General features: G+C 34.8%; 1 protein-coding gene across 1 annotated transcript in view; it reads left to right on the forward strand.

The window, feature by feature from the left end:
• tmem8b (transmembrane protein 8B) overlaps positions 1-12,500 on the forward strand; it is a 57,789-nt gene that overhangs the window by 30,839 nt on the left and 14,450 nt on the right. Inside the window, exons 6-9 of the mRNA XM_088993544.1 lie at positions 1,448-1,824; positions 9,197-9,293; positions 9,420-9,543; positions 10,760-10,902. Coding sequence (XP_088849670.1) covers positions 1,448-1,824; positions 9,197-9,293; positions 9,420-9,543; positions 10,760-10,902 — 741 coding nt within the window. The remainder of the gene's footprint in view (positions 1-1,447; positions 1,825-9,196; positions 9,294-9,419; positions 9,544-10,759; positions 10,903-12,500) is intronic.

Consider the following 12,500-nt stretch of genomic DNA (forward strand, 5'->3'; position numbering starts at 1 on the left):
CAGTTTATCAAAAAAAACATTCAAGTCCACTCATATATTCTTTATCCTCTGCACTAGAATGGCAGATATTAGTGTCGTACTGATGAACCGAGAGGAGTTTCGTTGTGCCTATACGTGTGACCAAATATCAGTATATCAGAAAAAGCGACTCAATGGCCATTTGGTTGATGCAGTTTATAAAAAAAAAACTTCAAGTCCAGTCATATATTCTTTATCCTCTGCTCTTAAATGACGGATATTAGTGCCGTACTGATGAGCTGAGAGGAGCTTTGATGTGCCTATATATATGACCAAAAATCAGGATACAGTGATACCTTGGCTTACAAACTTAATTGGTTCCCAGACAGAGTGTGTCAGGCGAAAAGTGTGTATCCCAAAAATTAATTTCCCATAGGAAACCATTAAAGTGAGAATAATCGGTTCCCAGGTTCCCATAAAACATAATTTTGTCCGGCACTAATATCCGTCATTTAAGAGCAGAGGATAAAGAATATATGACTGGACTTGAAGGGTTTTTTTTGTAATATAAATTGCATCAATCAAATGGCCGCTGAGTCGCTTTTTCTGATATACCAATTTTTGGTCACATGCATAGCCATATCAAAACTCCTCTCGGCTCATCAGTACAGCACTAATATTTGTCATTCTAGTGCAGAGAATAAATATTTTTTTAATATAAACTGCATCAGCCAAATGGCCATTGAGTCACTTTTCTGATATACCGTTTTTGGCCACGTATAGGCACGTCAAAACTCCTCTCGGCTCATCAGTACGGCACTAATATCCGTCATTCTAGTGGAGAGGATAAAGAATATATATGACTGGGCTTCAAGGTTTTTTTTTAATAAACTGGATCAACCAAATGGCCGTTGAATCGGTTTTTGGCCACACGTATAGCCATGTCGAAACTCCTCTCGGCTCATCAGTACAGCGCTAATATTCGTCATTGTAGTGCAGAGGATAAAGAATATATGACTGGACTTGAAGTTTTTTTTTTTTTTTTTTTTTTTTTTTTTTAATAAACTGCATCAACCAAATGGCCGTTGAATCGGTTTTTGGCCACACGTATAGCCATGTCGAAACTCCTCTCGGCTCATCAGTACAGCGCTAATATTCGTCATTCTAGTGCAGAGGATAAAGAATATATGACTGGACTTGAAGTTTTTTTTTATAAACTGCATCAACCAAATGGCCATTGAGTCACTTTTCTGACATACCGTTTTTGGCCACGTATAGGCACATCTGAACTCCTCTCGGCTCATCAGTACGGCACTAATATTTGTCATTCTAGTGCAGAGGATAAAGAATATATGACTGGACTTGAAGTTTTTTTTTTTAGTTTTTTTTTAATAAACTGCATCAACCAAATGGAGGTCCCATGACAGCAAAACAAGAAGGAGATAAAAAGCAACATCTGTTGTCTGTTTTTTTTAATATTCCTATCCAGACTGCAGCAAGTCCAACGCATCCAAGGAGCAATCGCCGGCCAGCTCGTCCATGAACATGCCGCAGTCGTTTGGCACGGCCATGGCACTCTCGCTATCTGACAATGTGGCGGCGCCCGGGGGCCCGTGGTCCAACGGCACTCGACATCAGGCGTCGGCGGACAGCGTCATCTACTTGGCTCCCCCCGCCGCCAGTAACCAGTGCTGGCCCATCCGGCCGACGCTTCGCAATGAGTTGGACACCTTCTCGGTGCACTTTTACGTCTTCTTCGGTCCCAATATTTCCATTCCACCGGATAGGGCGGCCATTTTCGCCGTCAACCTCATGCCCGTCTTAGACAGCGGCGGCGTTCTCAACATGGAGCTCAAGCTCAACATGGTGAGTCGTTCGGCGTCTGATATTTTGTTGTTCATTACTTGCTTGGACAGACTTTTTTTGTTTTTGAGGGGGAGCACTTTAATTGGATTTCAATTGATTTATTTTATTTTATTTTATTTTATTTTGCGTTGTGTTGGGTTCTTTATTTTATTTATTTTTTAGGTTGTGTTTTGTCGTGTTATTTATTTAATTTTATTGTATTTTATTTTATTGAGTTTATTTTATTTAGTGTTGTCTTAGCTTATTTTATTTTATTTTATTTTATTTTATTTTATTTTATTTTATTTTATTTTATTTTATTTTATTTTATTTTATTTTACTTTGCGTTGTGTTGGGTTCTTTATTTTATTTATTTTTCAGGTTGTGTTTTGTCGTGTTATTTATTTAATTTTATTGTATTTTATTTTATTGAGTTTATTTTATTTAGTGTTGTCTTAGCTTATTTTATTTTATTTTATTTTATTTTATTTTATTTTGCGTTGTGTTGGGTTCTTTATTTTATTTATTTTTTAGGTTGTGTTTTGTCGTGTTATTTATTTAATTTTATTGTATTTTATTTTATTGAGTTTATTTTATTTAGTGTTGTCTTAGCTAATTTATTTTATTTTATTTTGTGTTCAGTTATTTATTTTATTTTGTTTATTTTAGTTAATTTTGTTTTATGTTTGGTTGTTTATTTTATTTTGTGTTGATATTTATTTATTTGATTTATTTCATTTTGTGTTATTTATTTTAGTTTATGTATTTTAGTATATTTTGTGTTGTGTTGGGTTGTTTATTAATTTTTGTGTGTGTGTTATTTGTTTTGTTTTGTTAATTTACTTTATTTTGTGTTGCGTTTTTATTTTATTTTATTTTGTGTTGGGTTTTTCATTTTACTTTATTTTATGTTGTGTTATTTATTTATGTTTTTATAGTTTCATTTTGTTTGTTTTGTTTGTTTTATTTAATTTTATGTTGGGTTATTTATTTTACTTGTTTTGTGTTGTGTTATTTATTTAATTTAATTTAATTTAATTTTGTTTATTTTATTTTGCATTGTGTTGGGTTCTTTCTTTTATTTTATGTTGTGTTGTATATTTTATTTTATTGTATTTTATTTTGTATTCCGTTATTTATTTTATTTTGTTTATTGTATTTTATGTTGGGTTGTTTCTTGTATTTTTTTGTGTTGTGTTACATTTTTATTTTATTTTGTGTTTTATCGGGTTATTTATTTTATTTTTTGTTGTGTTATTTATTATATTTTATATGGCTTATTTTGGTGTATTTTGTGTTGGGTTATTTTATTTTTTGTTGAATTGTGTTATTTATTTTATTTTGTTTATTATATTGTACTTTATGTTGTGTTGTGTGTTTTTATTTTACTTTATTTTGTGTTATTTATTTTATTTTTTGTAGTTTTTATTTATTTTGTTTGTTTTATTTTATTTTGTGTTGGGGTACTTATTTTATTTTATTTGTTGTTGAGTTGTGTTATTTTATTTAATTTTTTTGTTGTGTTGGTTTTTGTACATTACTTTATTTTGTGTTGTGTTGTGGTATTTATTTAATTATTTTAAAGTTTAGTTTAGTTTTTTTATTTTATTTCGTGTTGTGTTGTGTGTTTTTATTTTACTTTATTTTGTGTTATTTATTTTCTTTTTTGTAGTTTTTATTTATTTTGTTTGTTTTATTTTATTTTGTGTTGGGGTACTTGTTTTATTTTATTTGTTGTTGAGTTGTGTTATTTTATTTATTTTTTTTTTTGTGTTGGTTTTTGTACATTACTTTATTTTGTGTTGTGGTATTTATTTAATTATTTTAAAGTTTAGTTTTGTTTGTTTTATTTTATATCGTATTGTGTTCGGTTATTTATTTTATTGTATTTTGTGTTTTATTTTATTATATTTTATTTATTTTATATCGTATTGTGTTGGGTTATTTATTTTGTATTATTTCATTTATTGTTGTGTTGTTTTTTATTTTTTTGTTTATTTTATTTTATGTTGAGTTTAGTTTTTTTTTTTACTCTATTTTGTGTTGGATTATTTATTTTATTTTAATTCAATTACATTACATTATATTAATTAATCGATTTATTTACTTTATTTTGTTGTTTGTTTGTTTTTTACGTTACATACAATTTGTCCATTGTCCCGACATCTGCCCACACTTCACATTTTTTTGACAGATAATACACCTCTCATACTCATAACTCGTCACCCCAAAAGCACGGCTTAAATTGATCATTTCATCTGCGTGGCCACTAGAATGCAAACAGAACCCCCCCCCCCCCCCCACAGCCCCCCAATCCCTCCCCATATGCGCCGTTACCTCCCGCTTCCTCTCCAGGAAATGAGATTAATGGACTGAATAATTCATCGGACGGCTTATTGACTGCTGTCATGGAGTGACGGCGATTACTGTCACCTCACAGACAGATTTCAATGCCAATCCCTGTTATTCTATATTTTTTTTGGGTGGGCGGGGGGTGTCAAAAACTGCACCCCAACCCCTTCCCGCATGAGCACGATTGTCAAATGTACAGACAGAACTGGCGGACGTCACGGTGTGATGAAACCTGGCCACTTCTAGCCTTGAGATATAGGCTGTCACGCGTTATTATTTCATAGACATAACCCCCCCACCCCCCCACCCCAGATTTGCAGTCACAAAAGCCAGAACATCTTGTCTGCATTGCGTCACCATGAAGAAAACACGATGCAACGTGACTTTTTGTGACCCCCGTCTAATCTTCTTAGATCCCAATTTTTAAAGTTTTCTAGATGTCAGGCTTCCGTGCGCTATAATGAGTAACTTCTCGGTTCTCTGTGTGTCTTATTAGCTCGGTGTGTCTTATTAGCTTTTGTACATCGCCATTTTTTTTTTGCCATCAGCGGTGCACCGCCTTTGAGAAACATGTTTAGCAGAAGCCGTTGAACTCAGTCAACGTAAATTGGTGAGCGGCGAGCTAAAAGCTAATTTACTTCCCGCCCCCGCAAATCGCATCGATGGGGAACACGCGATTTATATTGAGGAGCTAAATAGAAGTTGCTTTTAATGAGTTTGGCTAGCGGAATAATGCGCAAGGGGTGGCTTTTCGCAGTGCATCCGGCCAACTTTCTCCTTCCTCCTTCTCGCATCGGTTGACCCGATGGCCTCTGAGGGTGTACATTCGCTACCAAACGCAGCAAAAAAAAATTAACATCTAAATACAGTGATACCTGGGCTTACAAACGCTTTAGCTCACGAACTTTTTGCCTTACGAACATTAAGCTCGCGCGAAGATAATCTTGGCTAATGAACTACTTTTTGACTTTATGGCTGCCGCTGCTCACCCACAGAAAAACTTGTCCTGTGACTGTAAAGTGACCTTGAGAGTTTTTAAAGGCGCTGATAAATCAAATGTATTATTATTATTATTAATATTATCATTATTTATTATTGTTATTATTATTATTATTATTGTGAGAAAAGAGGATGCACAAAACCGGGATCGATGGAGGACATTGATTCGCTGTGGCGACCCCTGAAGGGAAAAACCGAAAGGAAAAGATTATTATTATTATTATTATTATTATTATTATTATTATTATGATACGAAAAGCGGCTAGCAGCGGACCGTGTTAGTGAGGGTATTATCGCCGAGAAAGCACGGCAACTGCACTCGGATATCATCAAAAGACAACTACTATCAACGACCATCACAAAGGTAAATAAAACGACTTTATTATACTGTACAGTTTATTTCTTTAATTACAATACAATAGCACATTTATTATACATGAAATAAGGTATATTTTGTGTAGTTTTAAGGCTAACTTAGTAGAAAATTCTGTTTTATGGGGACCTGGGAACGGATTATTTTCATTTTAATGGTTTCTTATGGGAAATACATGTTTGGCAGACGAACTTTTTGCCTTTCGCACATTTTCTGGGAACCAATTACAGTAAAGTCTCGTTATATCGATAATCAAGGGAGTCCGAAAAAATATCGATATAACCGGGACTATCGATATATCCGATATCGATATAACGAGACTTTACTGTATGTTCGTGAGCCGAGGTCTCACTGTATATATATCTATAGATCTATCTATCAGTCGGTCGGTCCGTCAGTCTGTCCGTCAATCAGACAACTTTTTGCTGCCACTCTAAAATTTCATTTCCGTCTCTGCTTTCGACGCTCAACTTGTTACAGGACTCGTTCCGCGCCGAGTTTTGCAATTACGTTTGATTGAGGCGTTTTATCCCATAGTTGTCAGGCAAATGGTAACTTTGAGGAAGCACCTGGCCAAGTGAGGAAGTGTCTGCCGGCTCCTTTCATTGGATTGGATTGGATTGGATATGCCTTTATTAGTCTCACAGTGGAGAAATTTACATTTCACAGCAGCAAAGTGATGAAAGGAATGATTCAACAACACACTCGCGACCTCACCGTACTGTACGCCGCGCTGCAGTTTCTTTTCCCACTAAAAGGTGATCGGCAATAAAACGACTCATCAAGGTTTATTTACTGCAAAGTTAAGGCGGGAATAAATTGCAATCTGTTCCGTATTGCGCTTGTCCCCGACGGAAGCGCGTTCTCGCCAGCGTCACATTGTAACGCGTAAAAATAAATACAGAAATAGATAAATAAACAAATACATGTGTTTATTTATATAGTCATCTATTTATTTATTTAAAACAATCTATTTTATTCTATTATTATTATATCTATTTTATTTATTGTACTTCATTCTATATTACGTATTTATGGGTTTATTTATTCCCTCATTTATTCATTCGCCCATTTATTTTTTCAACTTTATTGTACTTTATATATTTTACTTCAATCTAGGTTATTTATTTATTTATTTATTTATTATTATTTTATTTATTTATTCCCTCATTTATTCATTCACCCATTTATTTATTTAACTTTTTTGATTTTATGATTTATTTTACTACATTCTAGGTTATTTATTTATTTATTTATTCCCTTATTTATTCATTCACCCATTTATGTATATATTCATTTATTTAATTAACTATTTATTCCCTTATTTATTCATTCACCCATTTATGTATTTATGTATTCATTTATTTAACTTTGTCCTACTTTATTTTACTACATTCTATGTTAATGTTAAGCAGATTCCTTACTTACAGACAGTGTATTGTCGGTGTTCAAATACCTGACATGTTTCGGCGACTACTTCCGCCTTCGTCAGAGTGTCACGGATGTTGCTGTGACGCGCCATTTTCAGCTGGTGTTGCTATGAGGGCGTGACCTACCTGTCAGAACTGACAGGCAAGCCACGCCCCCCGCTGTCCGCTCGTCCCTCCAGGATGCTGCTCCAGGTAGTAGAGAGCATGTAAGCTCCCTCATCCCTGTTGATGGTCCTTGGTCCTCGCTTTCGGATTTCAATGGCCTCCCTGATCCAGCGCTGGTGTTTGTTGTCTTCGGTGCGGATGACTCTGGCCTTCTCCCAGTCCATGATGTGGTTCTCTCTTTTGCAGTGGTCCGTGATGGCTGATTTATGGTGCTCCTGTTGTGCTTGTTCTTTTATTGCTCTTGTTTGGATTGTTGCCGTCATCCTTCTCGCACTCGTTCTTGTGCTCTTTCTTTAATGTATTGAAACTCCTTCCTGTCTCCCCGATGTATGATTTATTGCATGACTTGCATGGGATTTATATATTGAGTTACATTTGTTTTCCGGGAGTATTTTGTCCTTTGGGTGTACCAATTATTTGACGGAGAGTTGTGTGTGGTTTGACCGGTGTGTTTATGTTGTGTTTCCTCAGTGCCCTTTGTATGCGTTCTGTGATTCCTCTTATGTACGGTAGTTTACCATTGCTCTGTGTTCTTGTTTGTTTGTTTGCTTTTTCTTTCTTCCCTGTCTTGTGTTGTTTTTGTTTTTGACCTGCTCTGCCCATTTAGTTATTGCCCACTGGGGATATTGGCATTTTTTCAGTGCGTGTTGTATATTTTTTCCCTCCTGTGTTTTGTCTTCCGGGTCCGTGATATTGTGGTGCGTTCATGTAATGTTCTGACGACTGACAACTTATGAATGGTGGGGTGTTCAGATGTCCAAAGGATTTATTGGTCAGTATGTGTAGGTTTCCTGTGTACTTTTATTTTGATGTCCCCGTTGTCCGTGTGGTGTATGTTCAAGTCCAAGAAGGCGATGGAGTGGTTTGTTTCTTCTTCATGGGTCAACCATACTGCCTGTGGTGTCTATGGAGTTGAGGTGTTCAGTAAGCTGTTGCGTGTGTCCTGTTTTGATTTTTTCCAAGATGTCGTCCACATATCACAAACATGTCAGGTATTTGAACACCGACAATACACTGTCTGTAAGTAAGGAATCTGCTTAACATTAGTTATCAAGTAGACAGGATGAATTTAGTACAACGATACATTCTATGTTATTTATTTATTTATTTATTCATTCACCTATTTATGTATTTTTGTATTTATTCATTTATTTATTTAACTATTTATTCCCTCATTAATTCATTCACCCATTCACCCATTAATTAATTAATTAATTAATTTATTTATTTATGTATGTATTTATTTATTATCTCATTTATTCATTCACCTATTTATGTATTTATTCATTTATTTAATTAACTATTTATTCATTCACCCATTTATGTATGTATGTATTTATGTATTCATTTATTTAACTTTGTCCTACTTTATTTTATTACATTCTACGTTATTTATTTATTTATTTATTTATTTATTTATTTATTTATTTATTTATTTATTTATTTATTTATTTATTCACCCATTTATGTATTGTTGTATTTATTCATTTATTTATTTAACTATTTATTCCCTCATTAATTCATTCACCTGTATTTATTTATTTATTTATTTATTTATTTATTTATTTATGTATTTATTTATGTATTTATTTATTTATTATCTCATTTATTCATTCACCTATTTATGTATTTTTGTATTTATTCATTTATTTATTTAACTATTTATTCCCTCATTTATTCATTCACCCATTCACCCATTCACCGATTTATTTATGTATTTATTTATGTATTTATTTATTTATTTAACTTTGTTCTACTTTATGTTCATTCTAGTTTATTTATTTATCTACCTGTCTTTATTTATTTATTCCCTCATTTATGCATTCACCCATTTATTTTTGTATGTATGTATTTATTTATTTAGTTAGTTATTTAACTATTTATTTATTTATGCCCTCATTTATTCTTCTATTTATTTATGCCCTCATTTATTCTTCTATTTATTTATTTATTTATTTATTTATTTATTTATTTATTTATTTATGTGTTTATTTATTTAATTATTTATCTGTATTCCACATTTCACTCATAACTTGTCCTTTCTCCCGACATCTGCCTCTCTTGTGTGTTACAGTCGACGCTCCAAGACAGGAACGTCACCGTGCAAGGCTGCCTGACTCACGGAATGCCGCTCTTCGTTTGGCAAAGCTCATTATTGAAATGTGACTCAGGTACATCCAACCCGGCGATGCTGCAATACCTTCACAAGTCCCCCCCCCCCCAAAAAAAAGTATTTACAAATAGTCTCTGAGGTTGTGTATTGCCGACAATTTCACTTTCTTTTTACTCCATCGTAGAATCCGTTGCTGGATTTTTCCTCTCTGTGAACACGTCCACAAATATTACCAAGCTCAGGATTCCATACCCTCAAACGGGTACCTGGTACCTCAGCCTGCGCTCTCTATGCGCCGGACAACATGGGTAAGACTGCTTGTAATGTTTTCAAACCTCCCATACAGTGATACCTCGGTTTACGAACCCCTTGGCTTACGAACTTTTCCGTTTACGAACGTTACATTTATGAAAATTTTACCTTGGCTTAAAAACTATTTTTTTGAGATACACACGGAGCTGCCACAATGAGTGATGTGTCGTTCGCGAACGAGCCCATTCTCCTAACAAGAAAATGGCAGCCGACTCATTCTTGTCCTCTATTCCCCGCCCCCAGTCTTCGGTTAAAGCCACGTGATTGGTCAAGAATGCAGCAGTGAGGGGGTGGGGGTTACAGAGAGAGAGAGTGAGGCCGTAATGAGCAAATGGATAGAAAACAGTGAAATTTGGACTTGTTTCAACTTTGACTGCAAGGTTAAAATATCCCATCAATCCAGCTCCACAAATAACATGCATCAATCAGGCTTCACAAATAACCCGCACAAGCCATCTGTACACCTGATGCAAAAAGCTACCAACCCAGCTAAACAGAACACAATTGATGAGGAACTAGGTAAAATTATCGCAGAGAAAGCGCCGACAAGGGATCATTCCTCAAGACAGTGAAAGAAGAAGGCTAGGTTCCTCATCAAATGTAAATGCTGATGAAACCGGCCACTGCAGTCCATCAAGCCATCAACGACCATCACAAAGGTCAATAAAAAGTCTTTATTATACCGTACGGTTTATTTCTTTAATTATAATCCCATAGCACACTTATTATACATAAAATAAGGTATTTTATGTATAAGGATTTTGTGTAGTTTTAAGGCTTAGAAAATTAGAAAGTAGAAAAATATGTTTTATGGGGACCTGGGAACGGATTATTCTCATTTTAATGGTTTCCTATGGGAAATTAATTTTTGGGATACACACTTTTCGCCTTACATACTCTTTCTGGGAACCAATTAAGTTTATAAGACAAGGTATCACTGTACGACAAAATATGGCCGGTTGACAGGTATGTTTATGGAAGACATTCAACATGCAACTAACGCGGTCACGTTCTATGCGAATACACCGCTAACGGCGTTATTAACTCCGTAAATCCGCCTGTACCATCCAACTTCAAAGCTTTTTGATTTTCAGAGTGTATTTTTTTTCCTGGCTGAGTTGAATCTGAGGCCAACTTTAATTAACATTCATTTCCACATGTCTTAAATCCGCTTAAAAAAAAAAAAAATCTCCATATTTGCCTACGTTGCAGTTTTGAGACGTGCTCCAACATCACTGCCGAGGTGTACATGCGCGCCTACCTGACGCCGTGCATCAATGACTGCGGCACGTACGGACAGTGCAAGTTGCTACGCACCAACAACTACCTTTATGCTGCGTGTGAATGCAAAGCAGGTAAGCGGTAGTGATGTGTCCTTCGCGAACGAGCCGGCTCTTAGAGCTGGATCTCTGAAGTGACCGAAGGGAGCCGGAAATGGGAGCCGACTTTTTTTGTCCTCTATTCCCCGACCCTGGTCTTCGGTTAAAGCCGCGCGTGATTGGTCGATATCCGTGGTAAAGGAGGGAGGGGAGAATTACAGACACATGCAGCAGTGAGAAAAAGGGGGAGGGTAGGGTAGACAGGTGGACAAATGGTATTACATTATGCTGTTATTATTATTTAATTATTATATTTTTTTACTAGTTGGTATGATAGCATTATTAATATGAAAAGAAAATTAGTGACAGCTGATCATCAGACCAGAGTAACCACAGGGAATGTGAAAGTTAGTGGATCTTCTCTGTGCACATATAAATGAAGCCATAAAAATAAAAATATTTGATATAGTGTATTTTTTCACAATAAAGTAATTCTTTTTTCACATAATTTTACATGATTTTAGGTAGTTCATCTTAAATTTAAGCAACAACAACAAAAAAAAAAAGGAGGAGCCATTTGGGAGCCAAAAGAACCGGATCTTTTTTCTGAGTCGATTCAAAAGAACCGGCTCTCTGAACGGAGCCGTTATTCCCATCACTCGTAAGGAGCTAACGCTAATTGCATCAAGGGGTTGTTTTTCCGCAACGGATTTGACGATCCGCTGATGAAATTTACGGGTTGAGGTCACGCAGCGGCCGATGCTAATCTTTTGATACGAGCCATTTAGATAGTACAATAAAAAAAGGCGCTTAATGAATTCAATAAATTAGGAGCTTATAAAGCTAAACAAAGCTTGTTCTTTGATGGCACTTGAAATCCTACTTTGATTGCCGCGTTATCAGTGCCGCTAAGTTTTTATCGCTGTAGCTTTGAATGCGGTTCACATTATGCCCCCTTGGCTCAAATACTCCCATTTAGCTGCGCTCACAAATATTTCATTCACGCCGTCTTATCCAATTTACCTCTTGATCGAGCTCCAATTCAGGTTGCGCAGAGGTGATCTCACCAGGGGGGCCCTCAAAAAACATTAAAAAAAAAATTCAAAATCTCTACATATTTCTCCACAGGGGTGATTTGTTGTTTACAAACACGACCTGACGATGCAATAGTTATGCACTTTATAAACGATGCTATGCACTAAAACAATGTTGGGTTGCCTTCTTAACCTACTTGTTGTGTAGTTGACGATTTTGAGAAGATTGGGTTATTTGACCATTGGTTGGGCTCATTATTTTGGCCCAGGAAATTGGATAATTTTAATTTAATGTTATTATTATTATTTTATTTTGTGTTGGGTTGTGTTATTTATTTAATTTTGTGTTGTGTTTTTTTTTTATTTAATTGTAATTATTTATGTATGTGACCCATGGTTGAGCTCATTATTTTAGTTTAGTTTAATTCATTACATACTTAAGTGTAATTTAATGTTATTTTATTGTATTTATTTTATTTTGTGATGTGTTGTGTTATTTATTTTATTTTGTGTTGTGTTTTTTTTATTTAATTTAATTGTAATTATTTTTTTACTTGACCCATGGTTGGGCTCATTATTTTAGTTTAATTTAATTCATTA

This window comes from Hippocampus bargibanti, linkage group LG04 (genome assembly GCF_051943395.1).
Source record: "Hippocampus bargibanti isolate YZ-2025 linkage group LG04, ASM5194339v1, whole genome shotgun sequence".
In the NCBI taxonomy this organism is placed as follows: domain Eukaryota; kingdom Metazoa; phylum Chordata; class Actinopteri; order Syngnathiformes; family Syngnathidae; genus Hippocampus; species Hippocampus bargibanti.